This window comes from Larus michahellis, chromosome 4 (genome assembly GCF_964199755.1).
Source record: "Larus michahellis chromosome 4, bLarMic1.1, whole genome shotgun sequence".
NCBI lineage: Eukaryota > Metazoa > Chordata > Aves > Charadriiformes > Laridae > Larus > Larus michahellis.
The window spans coordinates 61,663,331-61,688,782 of record NC_133899.1 but is presented as its reverse complement, the minus strand read 5'-3'; the positions used below and the strand labels follow the sequence as shown (position 1 = coordinate 61,688,782).

The following is a 25,452-nucleotide window of genomic DNA, read 5'->3' as shown; positions in this document are numbered from 1 at the left end:
AAGAAATGGAGCTATAATATTTATGTAATAAGCATCTACTCCACTTAGCCTAGTGTTAAGCACGTATAGCTGTAGCAGAATTTTCCATTCCTTGATCTTTCTGAGCTTTAAATGAAACTTTCACAAATAGCACTTTGCAGAAAAATACGGCAATGACTGCTATTACAGAGAGGAAGGTCCTAACTTGCTTAGCCAGCAAAATCTAAACAAAAGCATTTGGCCACTGGTGCATTGGCAGTTGAAGAGCAAAAGTAAAAACCTTTTAAAAGTCAATGAGAAATTCCTACCCATAATCTATGCCTGATTCCTAGTCTTCTGACACCTTGTACAAACTATACATCAGTCAACAATTTTCCATCCAGTGCCAACTTTTGCTTCAAGGAAGTCAAAAGGCTTTATCATCTTAATCCAGTGCAAATCTTTGAAGAAAACAGTCTTGGCTAACCAAAAAATTCCTGAACTTTTCCTGTAGACACAATTTCAAAAGAATGAATAATTTTGCGGAGAGAACAGACACTTTTGAGCAGTCTGAGCATATTCCTCAGGACACAGCAGACACACAACTTTGTAGCTGAGAACAAAAACAAAATGAAGGGCCTTTGAAAAGGGTACAGCTCACAGAATATTTTGAAAGTTGCCTCCTAAACTAATGCAACTGTGATAAGCATCAGAGTATTCATGTCACATTCAGTCTCCCTATGAAGAACTACAGAATTTATTAAGTTTCTAATAAAGATATTAAAATCTAGATATAATGATGAAGCTCCATGTTTTCTATTACTTACGTTATTTTCAGTCTGTTGGTTTCCCAAGCCTTTACTAAACACATCTCTTTACAATATAGGTCAAAGTTTTAGCCAAAGTAATGTAATTGTAATCTTACAGTGTCTATTTCTAATTATACTGCGACCTATAAAAAGTTAGCTGAGTAATGTCTCAGAGAATAGAGAAGATTAAGCATTAAGTTTCACCTTGACACACACACAAAAAATATAATCTCCCCATCAAAACATGGGACTAAGAGCTTTACACACAACAAACATCTTTTTTACCTTCAAAAGTGAAAGATTCAAATTGCTTAAGCCTAAAATTGTGATTGCAGAAACTTTACATTATGTAGAACAGGGAGTGAAAGAGACTAAACAAGCTTTTCTCAATACTCAGAAATCTACATCCACAGGGAAAAAGATCTGTCCATTTTGCAAGTTAGATTTACAGTGTGCAGGAAATGCAATGTATTATTTCAAATCAAACACATTTGAGTCATGCAATACTTCTAAAGAAGTTCAAAACTAGCTGATGAAAAAAAAATTGCTTTCATTGATTAAAAAAAAATTGCAAACTGATAATTTATTGCTTTAGACATTTCTAGTATTTTGAAAAATATTTCAATTTAATGGTGCCTTACCTCATTTGTACTGGAAGGAGAGTTTTCAGGTATTAGCTTTGCAAGAAAAAAGACTGTCCCATCTCCTTTCCTCAGCTAAAGGAGTTATATGCAACCAGCAATTCAGAAAATAAGTGTTTGTTTAAAAGACAGACAAGTAAGCCATAGATGATCTGTAATCCAATCCATCTTCAGCGCAGAGTCAACAGCTTTTGTTTTGCATGAAATACAGCAAATAGCCTGCTGCCTCTACCTGTGTTATTGTGCAGATCAAGTTTAGGCCTGTCCGCTCTTCCCTTGCACGTTCTGAGCTACAGTAGTGATTTCTCAGCATTCAGGTCTGCTGTATGGCGGCTAACTGAAATTTCAGCCGACACTTGTAGACTTGCAATTAGCAAGGTTATTTTAAGCGCTGACCTAAGTTCCAGCAGAATGTTTACAGCATTATGACAGGAAGGAATCTAGTATAGTATCGGTCACTTGGTAACCCTGTAAAGCTGATCTCGGAGAGGAGAGACCCTCTAATTCACAGCATAAAAGTAAATATCTGACCCCCGATTTACTTTGATTTTCATTTTTAAACTTTGACAGGAATGGAAATATTTACTGGGTTAATATTAGGAAGCTTAGAATTTATTTTAGGACCTGGTAGATCATATGCTTGGAACAAATGTATTAATAGGAAGTTATGACTTCCCCAATGGAGCGATTCATCACTTACAAAACAGAGACTGTTAATTTTGTAATGCTTACATTTGTAATAATTACCTATTACATTCTAAATGGGAGGAGAAAATCACTTAAGAGCTGAACTTATTACAGCTGGACTTCAACAATATCTTTTCCTTTCTCCCTGGTTATCTTGGAAACGGCTCCCTCTTCTGTACAGGCCTTTGTTGCCCTGCATTCCTTCGGAATTCTCTGGCTGTCTAACTATTTCAAAGTCATGTCGAAAGGCTCAGTCATACCTCCACACCCTCATTCGTTGTTCATTCTCATTCCTCCCCCCTCCTTTCTTCTTTTCTGTTCGTGGATCAGCTTTCTTGTTCCCACCCATCCTCATACTTCCAATAGCGGCAGATCCAACCTCACAGATGGAACCATGACAAACAGCTCCTCCGACTGCCCCAGATTAGAGCTATAACGGTCAGCCAGATCGTGGGTGTGCACACAACAAGACAAGCTTTTCTGAAAGCACCACAATCAGAAACACTATTAAAAGGGAGGTATTTGTTTTAAAAGGAGAGAATAAATGCTGGGGGGAAAAAAGCAAAAACAAACCAACCAAACAAAACAAAATTTAAAAAAAAAAAAAAATCCCTACTAAGAAAAGTTGTTGACTTTGCAAATTATTTAGCAACTCCTACAGATCACTAATCACAACGAAACTGTTCAACTGATCTTAACTAAAGCAGCATTTCCAGGTTTGGCCACAGTTGCTTGCTCTGTGCTCAAAAATTATATCCCACACTGCATTAACCTGGTTTCACTCAAGTCATTTAGCACAATGTCATATGAAGCTTTCTGGCTAAGTTTTAAAAAAATCATAGCTCAAAATTATTGCAAATTATTTCAGTTCCAGTTTCACATAATTCTGATTCAGAAATGTTGTATCTTTCATAGGAAAAATACAGTTTTTATCAAGTGCTAGGACTGAAACAGTTAGATACATAGGCTACGGTAGGTTTATATCCTTTTTACAATATGAAATAGATTTTCCAAGGCAAATTAAAACCTTTATTTAATTTGTATGCAACAATGACATGATACCTTGAGATGCTATGTATCGTGGTTTAAACCCAGTCAGCAGCTAGGACCATGCAGACTCTTGCTCATACCCCGGGTTGGATTGGGGAGAGAATTGGAAAAGTGAGAAAACTCGTGGGTTGAGATAAAGACAGTTTAATAAGTAAAGCAAAAGCCACACACACAAGCAAAGAAAATAAGGAATTCATTCACTACTTCCCATCAGCAGGCAGTTGTTCAGCCATCTCCAGGAAAGCAGGGCTCCATCACGCGTAATGGTGACTTGGGAAAATAAACACCATCACTCCAAATGCCCCCCCCCCTTCCTCCTTCTTCCCCCAGCTTTATATCCTGAGCATGACACCACATGGTATGGGATAGCCCTTTGGTCAGTTGAGGTCAGCTGTCCCAGCTGTGCCTCCTCCCAACTTCTTGCGCCCCCCAACCTGCTCACTGCTGGGGCAGTGTGAGGAGCAGAAAAGCCCTTGACTGCATTGCAACGACTGAAAACACCAGTGCGCTACCAACACTATTTCTCATCCCAAATCCAAAATATAGCAGTAGACCGACTTCTTGTAATAAATTTAACTCTATCACAACTGAAACCACAACACTATGAATCTGCAAAGGCTTCCTCTGTTTTGGGGCTTAACTTGTAAAATGCTGAGACAGTATAACCGAGGATCGGTGGCTCAGTTCTCTTTTTGAAACTTGATTCATACCTGCCTAATAGCAGGAAATCCATTTCCTGTTGAATACCAGGTAACCCCAAGGAACGGATCTCAGCATGTCGTTTCCTTTACTAGCTAGTATTTTACTTGCTGATCGCACTCCCTTTTCCAGGAGGGAGCTATAGATGAGTCAAGTTGGGTGAGAAAGGCATGTAGTCTGCTGATGAGTTGGAAATGGACTGCCATCTTAATCAGAAAAACTATAAAGATCATGAATAAATCCATGGTGAAAGAAATATAAGCAGAATAATACACGAGCTGACTTTTTAATAAACAAACACTACATAGTAGGAGGATAATTCAGCAGAGCTGGATGGTTTCATCATAAATGTTTTGAAAGATCTTTATTGCTAGTAGCTCTGCACAATGGGGCTCATTTTCAGCAAATTATTCTGGATATGTGAAAGAGAGAAGGCAGTCAAGGAAACAACTCAGGGGTAGAATTAATGAGTGAGTCATATGTTTTCCCTGAAATACAAATACTTTGAGAAGGGTTAGGTAAAATGCAAATGTTCAATGAAGTGACACCCATGATCAGTTTCAACACTCGTTGGTTGATTTATACGCTCTAAATATAATTATTTGGTGGGGTTTTTTGATTTTTTAATAACGAGGATTTGGGGGGAGGTCGCAAAAAAATCAGAAATAAGATATGAGAGGCTTATCGTTTCAAACTTGTAACATCACTGTAACTCTTTTCAATTATATACTATTGTTTGAGGTTTAATTCCTATGTTTTTTTCCCATTTGCTATCTTTACCAACCAGACAGCCTACATAATTTATATTACAAACTCATGTTTTTTTATATAATAGATTAAGAATGCAGCCCTCATCTGCAAACAACGTGATCTTTTATGAGTTTGGCAAACAGAGCTGGATAACATGAGGTAAGCTAGTTTCCATTTTTCCAGTTAAATAAATCATCACTGGAAAAAATATCTATTAATTTAAATCAAAATTTTGCAAAGACGATTGTGTACAATTTGACTGGAAAAGTTTCTCAAAAGCACAATAGGCTTTCTCTCCATGAGATCTAGTTTGTATAAGTGACTCAGTGTGCATGATTTAAAAAATCATTTTACAACCTATTATCTTTCTGTGGTTCTCAAGTGGGATGCAGGAGACCAGAATTCAGATCTCTTTTCTACTTGGTATTTACTAATTCACACTAGTGTAGCTATGCATGGAGTACCTCAAAGACTTACGCACAATAACCCAAGAAGGGTATGAAGTGTCAGATGCCTGATATTATGTTGCTCTGCAACTTCTTAGATAAAAAACAACTTAGATAAAATTCTGAAGATATCAGAACAGGATGGGTTTATTCTCTTACAGGTAATATAACCAAGTCTAAATACAAGAGTGGGGATGTTCAAAACTAATGAAGCTTCAATTAACTGATATTTTCATAATTTCCCCTAAGACTTTCCCTAAGCACCCACCTAAATCATATAAACAAAAACGGAGAACACGTAAGTTAGAAGCCACAAATAGATCAAACGCAAAGCAGATGACAGTTTTTCTAACATGACAGTTTTTGCAGTCCGTATATCACCATAATTTCACTAAAAATGGAGTTTAACAACAAATCTGTCCCAATTGATGGTCCCACTGCATGTATTTGCATTTATTTAATGTCTTCAGAAAAAACACGAGAAGAAATGCACCTATGTGAGGCACAGAGTAGTATAGACATTAACCTCTCCTTTTGATAAAGAAAACATCAGTGAATACTGCCTTTGGCATTTTCATTACTGGCGTTTAAACAGAGAATCACTGAGAATTGGGTTTTTTCATTGCATACGTATTATGTATCCGTTTGTCACAGCATATCTTCCATTTGCACACAGCAGAGACCGAAGGTTTTATCTGTTTCTCCCTACATTTTCAAATTCTTTCTTTCAGAAAATAAGGAGTTAAACGCGACTGATTGGAGTGCTCACGTTGACCTCCTATTTATTCTAGCAAACAAGTGCACCAAGAACAGATGAAGCTGCAGATTTCACCCACACTTTTCAAGCTTAATATCCTATTTAAAAAATCCTCAATGCATTATCATTACAAAGTATGAGTTGACATATTCAGAGATATATATTGTAATTGAAAGACTCTAAGTGGAGCCAGACTTCTCTGTTATAATACTTCATCATCTTCTTGAAAAACCAAAAGCTGAGTAAGGCTACTGCAGAGGAATTCTTTTTCTAAATTGCATTTCTAATATTTCATAGAGAATAAATAGCTAGACAAATGACAGTTTTAGCTTTTGCCCTCAAGGATTTAATCATGCAAAACTCTAAACATGGTCTTTCCTAGGAAATGAAAGGCTGGTTAAAACTGGTTTTCCTTCTCCTATTCCAAGTGACTGATTGTCACATTCCAGACATTTCTAGGCAATGGGATTACATCATTCAATTTTTTTTTAATGGAAACAGCTGTTACATCCAATATTCATGACCTTTAAGTTTTCAATATCAAGTTATTCAGCTGTTCTTTCAGTCCATCTCAGTTGCAGCAAAATGAAACTGTGCAAAAGACCAAACAGTTTTATTCCATAGTTAAATGAATGCACATATTGTTCCAAGGCAATAGAAAGAAAACAGAGCTTAGGGGAAACGCAGCATACAAAAATCTTGGTCTTATCAATGCTTCAATGGGTTGTCAGCCCCTTATTCATCCCACACGCAAAATCAGTACAGTATTTTTTTGCATATTTCACATTGCTTCTTGCTAAGGTTTGATGTGCACAGCTGTATGTGTTATGTGTGAATAATTCTTCTAGGACTTCATAGAAGGAAAAAAAAATAAAAGAAGGGAAAGCACACACTGAGATTTTTAAGACAGGGCACAGACACTTTTGAGGATCCATGCCAGCTCGTGTCATCAGCCTCTTTTTGAACTTCCAGTTCAGTCTATCTTGTATCTTTTTCACTGGTTTTGTTTTGGTTTTTTTCAATAAATGAAAACATAGGTACATTTGGATAAAATATATTTAGAAACATATTTAGATGTTAGATATTTATGTGGTCATTAAGATATCAAAGAAAGTTAAATAAAGTTCATTAGTCTACTTAATGCATAAGGGCATTTCTCATGCTAAAATTTTACATGCTGAATACATTACATTTCCAGGATATTGCTATATTGATGTCTGCACCTCTTCCAGAAAACTGATTTTATAAAAATGCTTACTGCACAATACAAAAGCTCATTTTGATTAAAAAAATTTTGAAGTGTAAACAAAACAGTAAAAGAACCGTGCTAGCACAGAAAGATAACTTGCCCTAGGAACTGCCTGAGAGGGTGAGGGGATGATAACAGCAGTGGTCTTGTGGATTGGTGGAACTGAAATAACTTGTTCTTTCTCCTAATTTTGCTTCCGGTTTATTTTGGACTTCAGTGCGAGTCACGTTGTGTCTGTCTGGTCTGCATTATATCAAGTATACAGTGAGTGTGATCATGCTAACTTGCATTGTGTAACAACTTTAAAATAGTGCATAAAAACAACTGAAATATTAATTTATCGAGTGACCCATGCAGACCTGAAGAAGCTGTTATTTTGTATCCAAGGAGGATACAAGGTACCTCCATCTTCAGGGACACCCTTAAGTTAAACACTGTCTCCCATTAGCAGCATTGCCAAGCTGCTATTTTTCTCATATAAAGCACTGTAGAAATTGAATGTTTCAAGGGAGTACCAGTATAAATATTTATAAATATAAGTATGTACATAAATGTACACATATTTCCCTAAGGGCTCTATATCAGCTCTACCATTGCAAGATCAAGCATTTGATTTTGTAAGACTTACTGTGCTAAATTTGACGCATTAGTAACGATTTTTTTTTTCAGATGAACATTAAAAAAAGCCTTGCAAATTGCTATTGATGCTCCAAAGCTCCGTGCATGTGGTATCAAACTTTCCTTCACCACCCCTTTGGTTTTTCCCCCCTCAAGAGCAGCAGCTGCGAGGAAATTCCTTGCGCTCCCTGGAGCGGTAGGTGGTGCTGCAGCACAACCGCAACGAAACCTGCCTGGTGGAAAGTACACCCTGTCCGCAACGGCTCGTGGCATTTTTTAATGCGGAACTTACTAAACGTTATTACTGAAGACCATTGCACAGAGGCTCTGCGTTTTCATGTTGTGCTTTTTTTCTTTCTTTTTTTTTTTTTTTTTTTAAGAAATTCTGTCTTTCTAGGACACTATCATGGTTTTCCCACAAATGCTTTATGAACAGAAATAATGAATGAAAAGAAAATGAATGTACATAATAAATGCAATTACTTACACACAAAGCCAATATTTTTGAAGCTTATAATTTATCTCCTTTATCTTCTTATACAGTGAACCAAGAAGATAAATTACAAAGATTTTCTTACAATGCTACATGACACAAAACTTGCACCTTGTGAAAGTAATATCTCTAATAGGGGTACAATGCAATAAAGACATTTTAATCCATTATAAAAATAACTCTACAAGGTACAACATTATAAACCTGTTATTTGCATGCTAAAAAGTAACGCAGAAGTGTTATTAAATTCAACATTTGAGTGGTTGCATTCAGTTCAAGGGCTTCCCAGGAGCATAAAGCTGCCGTCATGCACATTTGCAAAACTATGTCCTAAATGTACATTAGTTCTCTGGCTTTCTGTATATTACTAAATGCAGAGGTTTTGACTTTGTGTGGCTTTTTAAATTTTTGTTCATTTTGGCCCCTGTGAGTAGACTTCTATGCTCTGGGTAATTTCCCAATTGCAACTGGTTCTGCAAAGAGTAAAATCCACTTGCCTGGAACGGTTTAATGAAGTGAGGCCCTCAAAGTAAACTTGAAGCCTTTAATAATTGCAGTTTAATTGAGAATTCTTAGAAATTCTTGTAGATGTCTAATATATAGTTCCTTCTCATTTGCCATTTTTCACTACCAAATTTAGTTGCCTCCTTTCTATAAACACTAATAGCTGTATTTCTTATTCAAGGCCAGATTATTCAAACAGCAAGGCAACAAAACCAGCATCCATTCAATTATAACAACTGAATCTTGGTCTTTAATATGGGAACATGCAAGACTGAGTATAAAACCTCCACTGAAGTCAGCAAGATCAGATTCTAGTGATGCAGGACCGTGTGTGAACACACACAGCCAAGTGTTGACTAGCTAATCTGCTGCAGGAACATACCATGACCGTCCTAGAAACTCTTTGAAGCAGAAGCAAGTCCTACACCCTAAGAACCTATGAATTCATTGTTTTGAGCATACTAGAAAAGGTATTAAAAATTTTAAACTGAACTTTCTCTTTACTCTTCTATGGTCATTGAAATTACACAAAGCCAGACATTAAAAAAAAAAAAAAAAAAAAGCACTAAAATGAAATAAGGCCCATGTGTAGAGAATGGCATTGTCTTCTACTTCCCTCCTTCATTTCTAATGCAGTAAGTATTTCTTAAACATGTGCTCTGGCAGGCTCCTGCCCTCTCCACAGAACGTGGCATCGGTCCAGGTGAAAAAAGAAAGAACAGCTTTTTGAAGTAGCAGTTCAGCACAGTCGCAGATGACTCGGCAGTGTGCTTTGGTGAAGGACAAACAGGAAGAAGAAAATTAAAAGGGACAAGAATCAGATGGGAGTTTTGAAAGACAAAAATTGTGTAGAGGGGGAACCCGGAAAGAGTAAAAAGGAAAAGAAAACCGAGGAGAGAGGCTGGAAAATTAAGCAACTGGTAGATAGCTAGAAACCGATTTGCAACCTAACAAAATAAGACTCCCGAGCTGGTCCGCACCAGCACGTGTATTCTTTTGAATAGAGGAAAATCTCTTTTTCAGCAGTTTGTAAGATACCTCTATAATGTGGGGTTTTCCTTGGTAATTTTTCAAGCAACCTCTATAATAGCTTACGGGTGTGGCCCTGTCATTCCAATTTGCTGCCTTTTTCAGACATCCTATATAAGAAAACACAGAGGCAAAGAAAATCCAGTTAACAATTAAGAACTGGTGCAAAATTCAGAAATCAATCCCAAATATCATAACTACAAAACTGAGAACAGTGGTTTAAATTGCAGTGGAGATCACCATGAATTCTTTGCCACTCAAACGCTTAGTTTGATGCTGTATTTATTTATTCCTTAGCGTTAAAAATAAGAAAGAAAAAGCAGGGGTAGACATTAAGAAAGAGATATTGTAAGTATTTCATTCATAATTAGGATCAGGAAAGAATCTGGAACAGAGCTGAATCAGGGAAGCTATTCTTGCAGATCTCAACTGAAAAACAAAAGCATATCTTTTAAACTGTAATGTGGTAAAAAAGCATGTTTTCAGGATTCCTTACTTATTCTACCGGAGGTTTGAAAGGAATACAGCACTGCCAGTGTTTTGTGTTTCTGTGAAAGAAAACAATGCTATTTGTAACCAGATAGGCAACGTTCCTATGTAGAAAAGAGACTGGCTCTCTTCCCATGTATACTTTTCCTATTTACCTCTGCCTTAATCTCTCATACTGAACTGCTGGCCTAGATTCATAAACAATGTGGATACTTAAACTACTCTTTGAAGGAAAGATTATATTTGCGTGCATCATATTTGAGAATCCATATAAGGTTACACACGTTTACAGGTAACTCACGAAGTAACGTTTGCTATTTTAATCCAATCTATCAGAATTACCCATTTCAAGTTAAGATATTAACTCCATGTGAAAAATAGGTAAAGAAGGGATGTCAGTACCTGATAATGGACAAACAAATGCCTAACAAACTGTCTGGTCTTCACAGTTAAACCAGGCGTCTGAACTCTCAGGAAGTCCCTATAAACACCATATGAAAGAAGTCCAGATGACCTCATCAAAGAAAACATAGGATAGTTTAAATGATGTCATGTCTATACAAATCCTACTGTATTGCTCTTGGAAATATCCCTCTTTGCTTTATTTTACCATGAGTCTCATGACACCTGATAATATTCTTAATTGTCCAGACTGTGAAAATAATTTATTACCTCAAAATCCTGGATTTAATTAAAAGTTTTCTAGCCTTGCTTGCTTCTTAAAAATATAGTAGTCTAAAAATAACTGCTGAAAAGCAAATAAGAATATTCAGTTTAGAATACTCGGTTTAGTTTTTCAGGTGTATGATTTTAGAGCACAGTTGGCTAATGATTTTGCAGACTTCCATTTGACATTTTTGTCTTCTAGCTGCTGGAGAATGCTGGGATGTAGCGACAAATTCCAGCCATACCTTTCATACAAGTTGGTTGAGTCATGTATAAACCATTTTGCTCGCCCCTCACAGACTAATACCTTTAAAAATTCAGTTCTGTTTCTATTAGTCTGGGGGTCATTTGGATACTTTATTGTATGCAAAAGTGCAGATACGTTGCACCATTTACAATATAACGTCGTTCCTTGAGTACAATTTCTGCTTCCCAAAGGACATTAGCAATATTCTGTCATGTCAGAAGTTTTTATTCTGTCAGTGTACTAAATAGACACATAGAGTAGCCCTCAGTTAACTATGAAGAACAAAGTGAACTGCAAACACAGAGATCTTACACACACACAAATTAAATGACGAACTACAGTGAACTGTAGCGCAGTAGCTGAAATATTTTAGGGCAGATAATTCAGAAGAATCTTGGAGAAAAAAACAGAAACGCATGAGGAAAAAGTCGATACACAAATACTGAGGTAGTAGCGGCTAAGGGCAGGTACGGTTGCAGGGCCAACAGAGGAGAATAAAAGCAATATAGTTCACTGAAACTTATGAGATTAATTTTTTCAGCTAATACAGATTAAGAAAAGTAAGTACACTGCTCAATGGGAAAGGGAAACTGCAATGTATTACTAGACTCAGTAGATTTTATATTTTGTGAAAATTTAAGAAAGGTCTGTCAGAATTTTGGAGTGCTATGATGGCTAATGCAGTGCTGCTTTATGCCTTCTAAATTATGTGTGTTTTCCAAAAAGAAACAGAAACGTTTCCAAAACAGAGGTGCTCCATCTTTTGAAATGCAAGGCCTAGAATCATAACTGACTCCACAAAAGCTACTCTCTTCCTCCAGGGAATCGTTTACGGGGAGAAAGAGGAGAGAGCATTCATAAAGCTTTAACAGAGGGAACTGGCAGGTATTAATTCTCCTTTTCCTCTGTGTTTCTGCACAGTCCATTGTAAATGGTACACCTCCTGTTCATAGAGAAAGCTCATTCATCCGTCTCTGATTCTGCACAGTGCCACTTGAGACAGTTACATGGAACACATTAAAATCTTCAGATAAAATCTTTTGGATGTACGTATGTAATACTGCTAATGCTTCTTTACACACAACTCAAGGAAGCATAAGACAATCCAAGAAAAAAAAAAAAGAAGAAGAATTATATAGTGTGTATTTATAACCTCTTCTGAAGAAGATGACATCACTACCCTTACAATGTCAGTCAGACATTAGCCTGAACCTAGGGTCCTGCCCAGAATTGCCACCTGGCTGTATTTGTTAGATGAAAACAATGAGGCCAAGATCCAGAGTAATCCTTAAGAAAAGCTCAGGGTCCAGCACGGTTCCCAGACTGCCCCACGAAGACAGATCACGTTCAGGCAAGGCCAAATGAACTTCATCTCAGTCCTCCAGAAGACATCTTATGCACCTCAGTCACAGGATGGGTACTATGCACAGGGCAACATTTCAATTAAAAGTATAAACATAGCTATACAGACATGTCATTGCCTTCTCCACAGGAAAATATACAACATCCTTTTGCTGTGCTTACTTGCTTGTTAGTTATGAGATTTTAATTGATTTATGAAGGAACCACATCAGTTCACAGACGGCTTTTTAATGGTTAACCAAACAGAAAAGGATTTAATTCTGAGGAAGAATTCATAGAATTCAAGAGGTAAATATCCAAGAATATTTAAAAATCACAAAATTGTGGAACTTGTTCCTACTAAGATGCGTGTTATGTTACTGGAATATTCATGTTGCATTTCTGGCATTCAGACAGCAATCATCCTATAACCTGAAATTTCTTCTGTCAACTCTCTCATAATAAAATCCCATCAGGCAATTTTAACAATAATGAAGCAAACTAAAAAATTCCTTATATTTTGTGCAATTTTCTGTGCCTGTTCTTTGACTGCTCCCTTATGCCATATTACAGCTTTTAGATATCTATTATAAGTGACATGTAATTATAAATTGAAAAAAGCAACAAACCCTGCCAGTATAATAACTACTAAGAAATATATCCACAAAGCCTACTAAAATATGCAAAGCAAGAAAATATCCGTAAACATAATAGTTCACAATGCAGAACAGAACTAGGTGTCTACTATAAAATATAATAATATCCTGCCTTCTAACCTACATATAGACTCAAACAAATCCTCAAGAAAAAAAAATCACCAGGAGGGTTTATATGGGACTGCTTTTTGTGTGTATGCTTTTGTTTATATATACTTTCATATATATTTACATATATACATACATATTTATAAAATAAATTCTTTCAACCAAGTCACAGCTACCATAATAAAAATTCCCATTGGCATCCTTCCTTTCAAATATAATACTCATACAGTGTCAATGACCCTCAGCTTAAAATGTTGTCATTACTAAATCTTACTCATACCATTGAAATAGTATTAATTTTGTTTTCCAGCAAGTCTGGACATCAATACGTGTTATTATCATCACATATACCGATACTAAACAACAAAATACATTCCCCCAGCAAATGTTTTGATTAATTAATTTGCATGATGACTTAACATACAACATTTTTTCATCATACTGAAAAGTATTTATATCATTACATCGTTATATCCAGTAAACATTTGTGTTTGAGTCAGATTAGGATACAGACTAGAGAAGACTGTAATAGGTAACATCTGTGCTGGAATTTGATACTTACTTTAATATTTCTCCAGAGACCATTGGTAGAGTACATTAGCTCATTTTCTAAAGCCTGTATTAGCATATTTTAATATAGGAGCAATGTGAAGTGAGAAGAGGGAGAAATAATTGTTATATTTGGTCAAAGTGCACTTATATGCAATCATGTATTGCTGAGGTCCAAAGCAGAAATTCTGGAATAAGTATATATTTCAAAAGTGTACACATCCAAATGAGAGTGAGATTTTGTAGAGCTTTTATTTTTAGAACTGGATACAGTAACTGAGAGTGGTAAGACACCCACTTTTGTCCTCATATTAGAGCTCCAATTCATTTTTCACAGGCAAGTGGTTACCTTTCTTCTCCTGACTGCTGAATAATCCAAATGTCTATTTTAGGACAACCTTAAGACCTCCATAGCATTGCAGATGCTACTCTACCTTTATATGTACACCACCCTGAATTACACATCACGCTTCCATGTCCAAACACACTGCTCAGAAAATAATGAATGCATCTCTACCCTTGCAAGAAGAGCACTCCCTTGGAGGGAGTCACAAGTTGCAGTGTTTTTGCTCAGTGTATCCTTACTGGTTTCCTTTGAAGAAACTCAAAGTTGATTTAAGGAGCTGTTCAGATTGTACCCTTGCACTAAGGGCAGGCCTGAGATGCTCCACACATTTTTCACAACTCCTTTCCAAAGGCCGTGCATATGGACCCCGGATAAGTCAATTAGATAATCTATGCCTTTTTTTTTATTATTCTTTTTTTAAAAATCTCTTTTGCCCAAGCCCAGAAGGCATGCCAGTGCTGGTGTCTTCTACCACTCCAAGGAATATTCAAGTCCCTTTGTCACAAAAGCTGTAATTCCAATCATTTTTCTTGGTATTCTTTCCCTGCTCTTCTAGAAAGAAAGTCCAAGCTTTAAAAGGGTCCAGCACACTGTCTGCAACATTTATTATTTATTCATTTATCCTGATAAATTATGCAAGTCAGATCCTCCATTATCACTGGGGTTACCAGTTAAGTCCTTTCCAGCTCTTAGCTACTTTCATTCCCTTGATACATGGATAGCAGCAGACTAACCAAGTTCTCACTTTTCTGCTCACAAATGATGTCACAACAAATAGGAATTTCTTATTGTTTCTCCATTTTTTTCTTCCTTTTATTAGCTCACAATTCTTTCCTCCTCTTATTATATTCTAACCAGCAGCCTTCCATCTTTATTTGATCCCTCAAATAATGACCAGCTTTACTTAGAAGGCAATCTCCAGTAAAGTATGTACACTCTTTCTGTGTTCATACCGTGTCTCCTATGGCACCCAAGCAGACAATTAGAGGACAGTGGGTTTGCATAAATATGGGCTATATCAATAGACTTGTTTACTAAATTCTAATGGGAGAAAGAAAATCAGTTTAACTTCATCATATCTACACGGACTGAACAATACCAGCAGGAGAGGGGGAAGGGTTTTTTTCTGTTAGGCTGAATGGCACAGTTTAAATCCACCTAATTTTTAAAAAGTATTGTGTTAACTTGCCATTTTTTGCTTTTAAAATAATAATTATCAATGTGCATTAGCTAAATGTTAAGGATATAAAATTTCATTTCAAAATTGCAGTATTATCTACAACTACACTAGATTATAATTCCATAATTTAAAATTAGATTACAAATGTTGGTGTTTATTGTTTTTATAAAGTTACTGTAGAAAAAGAGATTGTTTGAATATTAATAAAATATATTCACTAGCAACACTCAGGTACTTGAAGTTAAAAACATGTAAGAGCCTACACAGGCTTAACAGATACTCAGTATAAAATATTTGTAACACCAAAAATGGTTTCAGCACTAACAATAATATATAACTAGCAGTAATCCAATGCGTTCATGTGTTTATTAAGAAATGTTATAAGCAATCAGAAAAGTTGGTGGTTTTTCCATTAGGAATTTAAGACTGGGCCTTAGGAATGTGTTAACAGACTTCAGTGATCAGAGCAGAATAAACATTAGGACAGAAGGCAGGCAACAATGCAGTCCCAAATCATCTTGCTCATTTGCCATTTAGCTCGTAGATATCCAAATACCACAGGTACAGCTCTGTTGCTCATTACATTAAAATTATCCAGCTGCCTAAAATTTTGCATTTCTGAGCTCAGAATACCACCAGTCCTGGCAAGTCTGAGCAACTTTGCACCTAATTTCTAAACCTAATTAGCACCCAGAAAATTTACATTTACTTGATCATTTTCATCCTTGAAGGCACTGAGCCAGCAGGCGAGCAAACAGCATGCCTAACGCCTCCAGGTTTGCACTCAATATAGAATAGAGCATTAGTCTCTGTTTATGTTTGATAACGTATAGCCAAGGGATTAGGACAATTTTTGAGGGATGTGGAAAAAGAGGGTTTGCTCCCCACAGGCAGAAGAGAATTTCGCCTAAAAGCTACAAAACCAAGAGGACTTTTATAGGTGTGGTGTTATTGTAGTAAAGCACATTAAGATGTGGTAAACAAGTCACGTCTTTTTTCTTAAAAACATCAAGCTGAGCTAGACTGTAGAAACGCCATACAAGTTGGAAGGCCTTTAAGCAATATGATTGTTTGACTAAATAGTTTGAGAAACACAGATTTATTTCTGGTGCTCCATGTTTTTCATTCTGGCTTTTCTCCAAAACAGAGGAATATGCCCAAGGCACAGAGGAAAATTTAAAAATTAAAAAAAATGTAGGCACACTCAACTACTCATAAAATAACAAAAGGTAATAAACCCACCTGTTTGATGTTCAAGCCTGGGCTGTAAGTAAAGGGCAGCCTCTGTAAAACCCACCTTCAGAACGGTTAATCTCTATTTACCAGCATTTATACTCCACTGACTGAATGCTGTGATTCCACCAAGCTGTTCAGAGGCAAATTAAATAAGAATTCAACTGCTTAACCAGCTAATTGCTTCTTTTAAATTGTGTATGAAATTTTTTGTTTGCAAAACATGGAACTAATACATATAGCAGATATCTTCTGCCAGTATATAGATGTATCAAGCTATCATTAAAGCATTATAGATATATATTATTAGGTATCATCTGCTCCGGTAGAGTTACTTATGAGTGCGTGAGATTTTGGATTGCATTTTGGAGTGCATATTTGGTCTGAAAAATAGTCTGAAGGTAAGAAATACGCCAGATACTACAAACAGTTTAAAAAAATATCCACAACAAATCTGGTTTGATCCAAATAAATTCTATTATACATTGGTTAAATACTAGGTGAATTAAGGCATTTACAGTTTTCCTACTGAGGTTGTTAGGATGAGTGTGCAATAAATTTAGAGGCTTAGCTAGAATGTGCTCGTAACCCTAACCCTTCCCCTTCAAAAAAAGCATTTCACCAATACCAGTGTAATATAAACATATTTTACATGTTTATATAAATATATTCCACTGGTAATGTTTCATATAGATAAATGTATTTATTATCTAGTCTTTTACCATACTTCCATATGCAAACTTGATTTTGATTTGCAGCCAGTTGGGTAGCATATTTCTGCCTATGTTGTATTAAGCCATCTGGCTAAAAAACAACAACAAAAAACCATCACATCTGCAGTTACTTAGATTGTAATCTACAAAGACTTTCAAATCTTTGGAATCGCTATGCATAAAAAGCAGTGTAATACATGATATGTTTATAGTCAAATTACTGTTTGCTTGGTGTTCACATGCTTCACAAACATATGACCTGTCATCAGATGAGATTTTGGGTTGGATTTGAAAAAAAAAAAAGGATAAGAGCAAAGCAATTTTTTATGTATTTTCCTTGAAATAATTAATCTAACACGCAAATTTCCCACATTACATAGAGAACCAAGACGAAAAGTTTTCTTACCAAATTTGCAGTAAAGAAATCCTGATACTCAGAACTGGGAGTCTGCAATACAGCTGCAGCTAGCATTTTCTCTTTTACATTTGAAGTTAATAAAGAGTTTGAAGATTCTGAATAATTTTTTAATTGCTTCAAATCTGCAGTGTATACCAAAGCCTTAACTATTTCAAGAAAATGCTCTTTTAAAAATTCTTCAGTAAATTTGCTTTTGCTTATGCTTGTTGACAGCATGGACAATATTTCCCCTCCCCCTTAGCAACTGAAACATTTGAGTTCTTCCAAAATTTAAACTTTTCAGATTAATTTTCTCAGAGAAGTTTATAGCTTTAACAGGATTAAGGAGAATGAAAGTGCCATTAGTCTAAGAGAGTGCCTTTGAGATGCACAGTCCTACAAATTTAGGACGTGTTAACTAGTTCAGTATGAAAGAAGTTACATATTCCCTGTAGTTAGAGTCCACTTTCATTTTAGGAGCTTTCGGTGCGTGCATTCTGTGCTCTAGCTATACACAATCTAAAATAGTTCTCAAAAAGTGAAAATCACATTTCGGAGTAGAGATATCTTATTGCACACGTAACCCTTAAACGTTCGTTTTTGTTAACTGAATTGCATTTCAATGATATTTATACTAATTTTATTTCATATGCAACTTAAGGTGATTTCTTAGTATAAGATGGCCAAAATCAAATGATTGCCATATTACTGACTCTCAGTGTATTTGCTAGACCTGAGACTCTCTGCAAATAACAACATTTCCACAAATTTATGTGCAACAATTTGTTGATCCTCAGACCTAAATACAATAGTATGTCTTTAAGTTGTCTCCATTGAAATATAGGTCATAGTTTATAACCAAATGTCTACTTTTATAGACACTTACACTACAGACATACATACAGAAGGTAGAAAACTATTTGTCAGCAAAATTTTTTTCATGAAGCATAACTCTTAAACATGCCCAGAAGTCTTCTCAGAAATATCTCTGTGAATTTAAAAGTCATTATTTCCCTTCACTTCCTTTTGAATAACAACTCTTATAAATTTGCATAGCAACCCTTTCCTTCAAGTATCAGGATCATTTCTTGCCTGCAGGCAAAACAGCTGAACCAAGTTGCAGTCAACCTCTCCAATTAAGGTTTTATTTTCGCCTGTTGAGTATAATGGTTATCTCTTGTGCAAACTTCTGTCGAGGTAAAGCACTCCACACAGAATTTCCATTAGGAGCTTCATCTATTCATCCTTCTGTAAAGACTGCCACTAACATAATCTGGGATAATTTATAAAAAATTATGTTATGGTAACATGATGAGGCTTAATTCTTCTCCAATTTGTCTACAATACACAGTTGTCTGTATAGCGTAGAGATTCAAACTCTAGAAAAACTTGATCTGTGCACTTAGTTAAAGGTGGTTTAGACAGCATGGCTGAAAAGCTGTACAGCTGCAGAAGCAATCTATGTTGTCACAAGCCTCAGAATAATAGAGCCATTGAGAGTCATCAAACCAAAGGTGAGAAGAAAGAATAGCCCTGTTTCTAATGTTACAGAAAGACGTGTGGTAGATGAGATACTTCAGCAATACTGCTAGCATTAAATAAGTCCTTTTACAGATTATGATAAAGACAGTTCTGAGTTCCAAATTACAAGATGTTGAACTTACCGAAGCTATCTTCCAGACTCAGCGACATTGTGAGTGACTTATTTTAACGTCCGTTAAAAAAAAAGATTGATTTTTGCTCTCTAAAGGAACTGATACAGGAAAAAAATAAGCTGAAAACCACTCAGAAAAGTCCTTTGGTCTGGCCTTCAGTATTTGTTCAATAAGACCAGCAATATTTAATATTATTTGTTCAATAAAAGCCTACTGAATTCAAGAGGAGGGGATGACGCAGAAAGACACCTACCGTTCCCTGGTTTTACATTTTTTTTTCAAAATGCTTCTAATAGCATGAAAAGGCATAACCTGTATCTAACTGGAGATACATTAGAAACTAACACCCTTTAATATCTTGCTTTGATAATTCCTTACACTCTTCTCTTATCCAGGATTTAAATACAAGGAGAAATGCAACTAAAAAGTCTTTGGCCCAACTAAAAGTGGAAACAGACAGTGAAAGGATAATAGTTACATAATATTTGACCTCTATCCAAAGTTCATTAAAATCTTGTTGTAGGAGTCAGGAGGAAAGATGAAAGATACAGTCAAGAGATGTTTGAGGCTGACCCAGGTATCCTGGAAAAAGATGACTGAAGTCTCTGTACTTGGGAAAGAGAGAAAATATCAGTGGTCTGTAAAGATCCAAAGATGTTATCATGGCATAAAATGTGTTTTTTTCTATGTCAATATACAATATATGATTCAGAAATTTAAGTCATAAAATGGTGGCAGAGTGCTTTACTCCACAATAAGTTAGAACTTAACAGACCTTTCAAATACAGAAGATCATATTAGATCGTCCAAAAGGACATTTTTTTTCAAGAAGACAGAAAGCAGTAATCAATGAGTTGGAACGCTAGACCCTTCCCTGCGAGGGTTAAAGGATATAAAGTAAAGCAGAAGAATGGGAGTTGAATCCAAGCTGGAACTCAGGGGGATTCCAAGAAAGAATCTGCTGTAAAAGCAAGCATATTTTATTCAGACTAAAAAAGCTAAATGGATCATGAAAGCACCTCAGCAGGTTAACACAATACAAGGACAGACACAGCACTTTTTGATTTGCTTGTAGTAAAAACGTAATTTTTTTCATCTCTTTACAAATATTTGCAATTGGTAACAGCTACACTGAATGTGCGAGAGAGATGTAAATGTATTTTAGCACAGCTTGAGTTAAGAGTGATGACCAGATAAATGGCTAATATAAGGCATTCTGGACCCCGGAGAGTTATGATTCATGCATCCCGCTCACTGAAGCACTCATGTGAAGCTGAGCTTTCCAGGAAATTTCCCAAGGGACAACATAAGACAAGCCTCCCACTCATGCTGCGTGGCTAGTTCTGAGAAAGGGCATTGCAAAAGTGAGAGAAACAAGTATTTTCAAAGGATCAGTGGTGGCTAGTAGAGCCCTAAGTCATATAGCATGAAAAGAGACTGCCAGCAAACACCAAAATCCCCAGGGAACAAGCCACAATACAAGAAACAATGCTCTTGATTACACAAAGAGCAGAAGCACAGACAGATCTGCAACAGGAATACAGAGCAAATATTCACAACAGAAAGAGATGATCTGTTTGCTGAGTAATTTTTCCAAGGAATAACACGAAAAGTCTGCTATGGCCTAGATCCTCAAATCAGCCCTATTACCAGGAACCAACTGAGACAGCCAGAGGAAGGAAATCAACTTTAAGTATCCAAAATGAATAGAAAGCTGCCTGAGAATGGAATTGGACCTCTCCTGGCTAAGGAAAACAAACAATGAGAAAATGAAAAATTATTTGCCTTACTGCTACATTTGCAGTTTAAAAATTATATTCAGAAACTATTACATTATAGACTTTTATCATGAGTCTGTATTATTCATTTTTGTCTTTATGACTGGACAAGGGAGCAGAAGGAAGGCTTCTTAAATTTCCAGATGAGGACAATATGTGTGCTTGGGGGAGATACTTGAAAAATACCAGAAGACAGATTTGGAATTGAAAAAGCAACGGAAACATTTGAGAAACAGGAGATTAAAAAAAGTCCAATAATGGGCAAATGCAAAATCTTGCATGTAAAATTTCACAGACAAAATGGATAAGAGAAAGGCGAAGAACCCATCGTGCAGCAAAGTAGTTTGGGAGTTACGGTGAATCACAAGCTGAATGTGAATCAACCATCTTCTGCTGTTGTGGAAAAAAAGAAGATTCTAAACTGCTTTGTATTGTTTGAAAGACATGGGAAATACTTTTTCCAGTCTTCTGGCAATAGTGAAGAACATTGAGCCCTGTGTCAACTCTGGGCACAACAATTCCAGAAGGACCCAGATCAGTTGGAAGAAGCCCCTCAAGGAGAACTATCAGAGCACAGAGCAAATAAAAAAAAGAGTATCTGTATGAGGTTATAGTTTTGGGGTTGGTGGTTTTTTGTTTGTTTTGGGGTTTTTTGCTTAGCTGATTTTCATTGTTATGTAATACAAGACTATACAAGGATAAACAATTTAAGATGCGTCCAAAGTCTAAAATAAAAGCATTTCCACAACACTTGTGGAAACGCTTCCACACTTCCACAACACAAGAAATAAGAATAACATTCTTATTTCTTTTTTGTCTGTATACAGGTTTAAAGATAAGCAGGTTACAGAAATTTTGTATTCCTAATGTGTTTGTTAAGATTTTGCTGCATTTTTTACTACTGCTACTACAGATCTTTTTCAAAGCTTTTTCTTTTTATGTTACTTTGTGAAAAATTAAAAATATATCAAATATTTTAAAAAGATCTTCAAATACAAGTTATTATCATGCACGCATACAGATATACACATGTATAAACACACAGAAAAAGAGCCCTTCCTCATGAGTCCAGCGTCTGTACATAGAATATTTGACAGCCCCCGTGACAGGCACCCCTAGGCTGACAGGCCAGATAACTGCAGATAATTGAGATTCCTTCATGTTATTCTTTTATCCTTTTTTACAGTTGCATTAACCAGATCTCTTCCTAGTCCCAAACAATCCCTAGGTGCTATAGCATTTGCTTACATGGAAAAAACCATTAGGAAAGTATTTTACAAACTCCCGTTAGCTCTTGCAACTTCACAAATAAACTCTAAAAAGGAGAAAACTGTGAGGAATGCTATTTCATTCACTGACCTCCATATGGGAATAAAACTCATTTGTGAGGGTGAGTTATATGTACAAAATATTCTCCTTTTGTAAGCAGGGAAAAATCAGTTCTGCGTGTGCCCCAAGCTGTGTGTGAATATCATCCACAAGCTCCATAGCCCTTGAGTTTCAGCTCCGCACTGCACTAATACGGCCACAATCAATTCCAAATCAGAACTGTCACCTAGTCCTGCAAGATCTGTTATGTCTGTCTAGAAATACCTTTTAGGTGTATTTGCTAAAAACCTATTGCACATTGTGGACATAGTCCTTTCTCTCGTCAAAAGCTGGCAATGTCTACCCCCAGTTTTTCAGAAAGATGGCGGGACCATAAAAAACTCAAGATCAGCTGTCTATTTGGTTAGGACTGATTGCAGTACAATTGCCCTATGGTTAGCACTAGTACACAGAGTTGTATTTTAAGACAGCCTACAGCTCCAGTCCTAAAATAAACACAAATAAAATGCCATCGCGCTGAGTATGAAGGAAGACTATGTCACATAAACAGGCCTCAGAATGCAACTCTGAAGACAGCTCAGTCTGAAGAGATAACATTTGCCTGCTATTTTTGGAGGTTGTTTGCTGCCTTCAAAAGCATGCTTCCTCTGCTGTAGCAAACCAACCCATACACGTATAGGGCCAGACACAATTTATCTGAATTTCACCTTGAATTTCCTCAATATCTTTAAAGATTCAACACTGAAATTTAAATCTGGGATGAAGACAGAGATAATTGTTTAAAGATACTTGTGTTCAGTTGTCAGGGGTGGAAGGGAGCTTGTTGCTCTTTTAGTTTACACAAAACACAGATTTTTGGGGGACAAAGTCCAGTCTTGCGAATGCATTTTCTTGTTGGGGAAAAAAAAAAAAAGGTTGATTTACTGACTGTGACTGTTTGAATATTATGACTTCATATTTCATATCAACACTCAGATCTGAAAAAAAATTCTACACATTTAACATTTTGTATGTAGTCCCACCCGAGTTCAACATTCAACATAACCTTTACATGTCTGAAAGGCCAGACATTAGACCACCTTTCTATCCTACTGCCTCTGAAACTTGTTTAGTTTTCAAATGAACAGCCATGCTTATCAGGACACTAATTTAGGAGTTGTAGGCACTGAAGCCCATTAAAATCAATGGGAATATTTCTGAGCATTTCTGAGATGTCCGGTTAGGTTACTGTTAGTGTTGTTTCAATGGCTCTTGGATTGTGAACATGTTCATTAATATGCTTATGACTGTTGAATTATGTGATGAATAAATAATGTTGCAAAAAATCTGAGAATGATATGGTTTCTTATATCTCCCTGAAAAGGATTTATTCGCTTTTTAACACAGACTGTCAGACATGCTACAGCAGTTACGAAAAGCCCTTTTGTTTACTTTACGTAGCAGAGATGAGTGAACCAACTTTGCTGAAAAGTTTGCAATATAAAATTCATCCTACCTTCAGCTGTACTAGATGCACATCCACATGCTTGCTATCCGAGTCTTGCTGGACAGAGTAGGTCAGGTCCCTGACTCTTTCAGATGTCATCCGAAGCCAGGTCTCAATTTCTGGCAAGTGGAGAACAATCTTCCAATCAGCCCCAGTGTGTAGAGGAGGAGGCTTTTCATACTGTTGGCCAGAATCAAGCTCCTTCATAACATCCTCTTCCCCATCTCGTTCCACTGTAGGAGTCATGTTTATAAGCATGGGAGATGCATCAGTTGGCATGGGATCCAGTTCTTGTGTTCTCATGGGAGAAAGTGCTACATCCATGGCTAACATGGGAAAGTCTAAACCATAATTCTTTCCAAAATACCTGCAAAAATAAAAAGAAAAGACACTGCTGTTATGAGACCAAATTTTGCAACAAAAATGTTTGCAAGACAAGGAGTAAATGGCAATGTCTGAGAGGTGTCATACTTCTAAATAAGTTCTTCACCCTGCAAATTTATACTAAGTTCAAGACTAAATAGATTTTTCAACTTAAATTTGTTGATTTAAACAAACAAGTTCTATAAGAAAAATAACAAATACTGCATTTCTCTCATCGTAAACAATCACCTTGGAAATGACAATTTTCATTGATGATAAATATGTTCTGATTTTCTACAACTGCAATATAAATAAACAACATTGACAAAGCTAGTAGAACTTTACAGAACTCCATGAGTTAATGTAGGACTGGTATTTGTAAACTAGCACAAATTAGAACATATTCCTTGGCATGAAATTTATGACTAAACACAAAATATCTCAAGTTTTATTCAAATTTCCCAACTGCCCACTCAATTATTGATTATGTACAACAAAAATTTTGAAGGCAAATTTGAAGCAATTATTGGGGACACTTAGTTGATCTATTGTAGGCAGATTTTAGTTTTGAAGTTTAAATTCCTGTGGTTTTGTGAGATTAAGAAATGTTGCAATAAGCAACAATTCTATCAAAACTTATAGATAAGAATTCCAAATGTCAAAATATGTACCTAAAATTAAAACATCTTTCTAAAAGAGTGACTTTATTAAAGCCCAAAAGCTGTCATCAATACACACTTAACAATGTTCACTGGAAAAAGTAAATGCATAAAATATTTTACTTTGTACCTCTTTCTCTGTACCCTCTAGCTGTGTGTAATACAGAAGGCTGCCGTAAACCCTATGCCCAAGAAAAATACTCTACTTAAGAGCATGAACCTGGTTTGGAGATAAGTACCTAAAGTAGTATGAAAACTTTCATTCAGTAGGAGATGTATTTTTTACCTAATTTCGGAGACTCAAATTTGACACATGCCTGCCTTTGATATATAACACTAAACTTTATACCAGGTCTTACCTGTTTCTTCAATACTTTGCAACCCTAAGGTATATTCAGTAAGTCTACGTTAAGAGAATTAGGAAGATTAGGTCCTTTTAAAGCTGTTTTTTCTTTGTTTTAACCAGTGCATATTAGAAATATTTCAGCTACGTTTTAATAACTTTTGATTGTGTTCCTTTTCCATAGTGCTAAGACAGCAAATAAATCAGTTATGCAGCTATTAATT

At 36.1% G+C, this 25,452-nt stretch overlaps 1 protein-coding gene across 4 annotated transcripts in view; it reads right to left on the bottom strand.

The window, feature by feature from the left end:
- AKAP6 (A-kinase anchoring protein 6) overlaps positions 1 to 25,452 on the bottom strand; it is a 294,212-nt gene that overhangs the window by 213,196 nt on the left and 55,564 nt on the right. For 2 of the 4 annotated variants that reach the window (XM_074585119.1, XM_074585118.1), the window contains one exon: positions 23,873 to 24,230. In XM_074585119.1, coding sequence (XP_074441220.1) covers positions 23,873 to 24,196 — 324 coding nt within the window. In that variant the 5' untranslated portion in view covers positions 24,197 to 24,230. Of the gene's footprint in view, positions 1 to 1,408; positions 1,748 to 23,872; positions 24,231 to 25,452 lie in introns of those variants that run through there. The other 2 variants (XM_074585120.1, XM_074585121.1) reach the window with 1 other exon arrangement.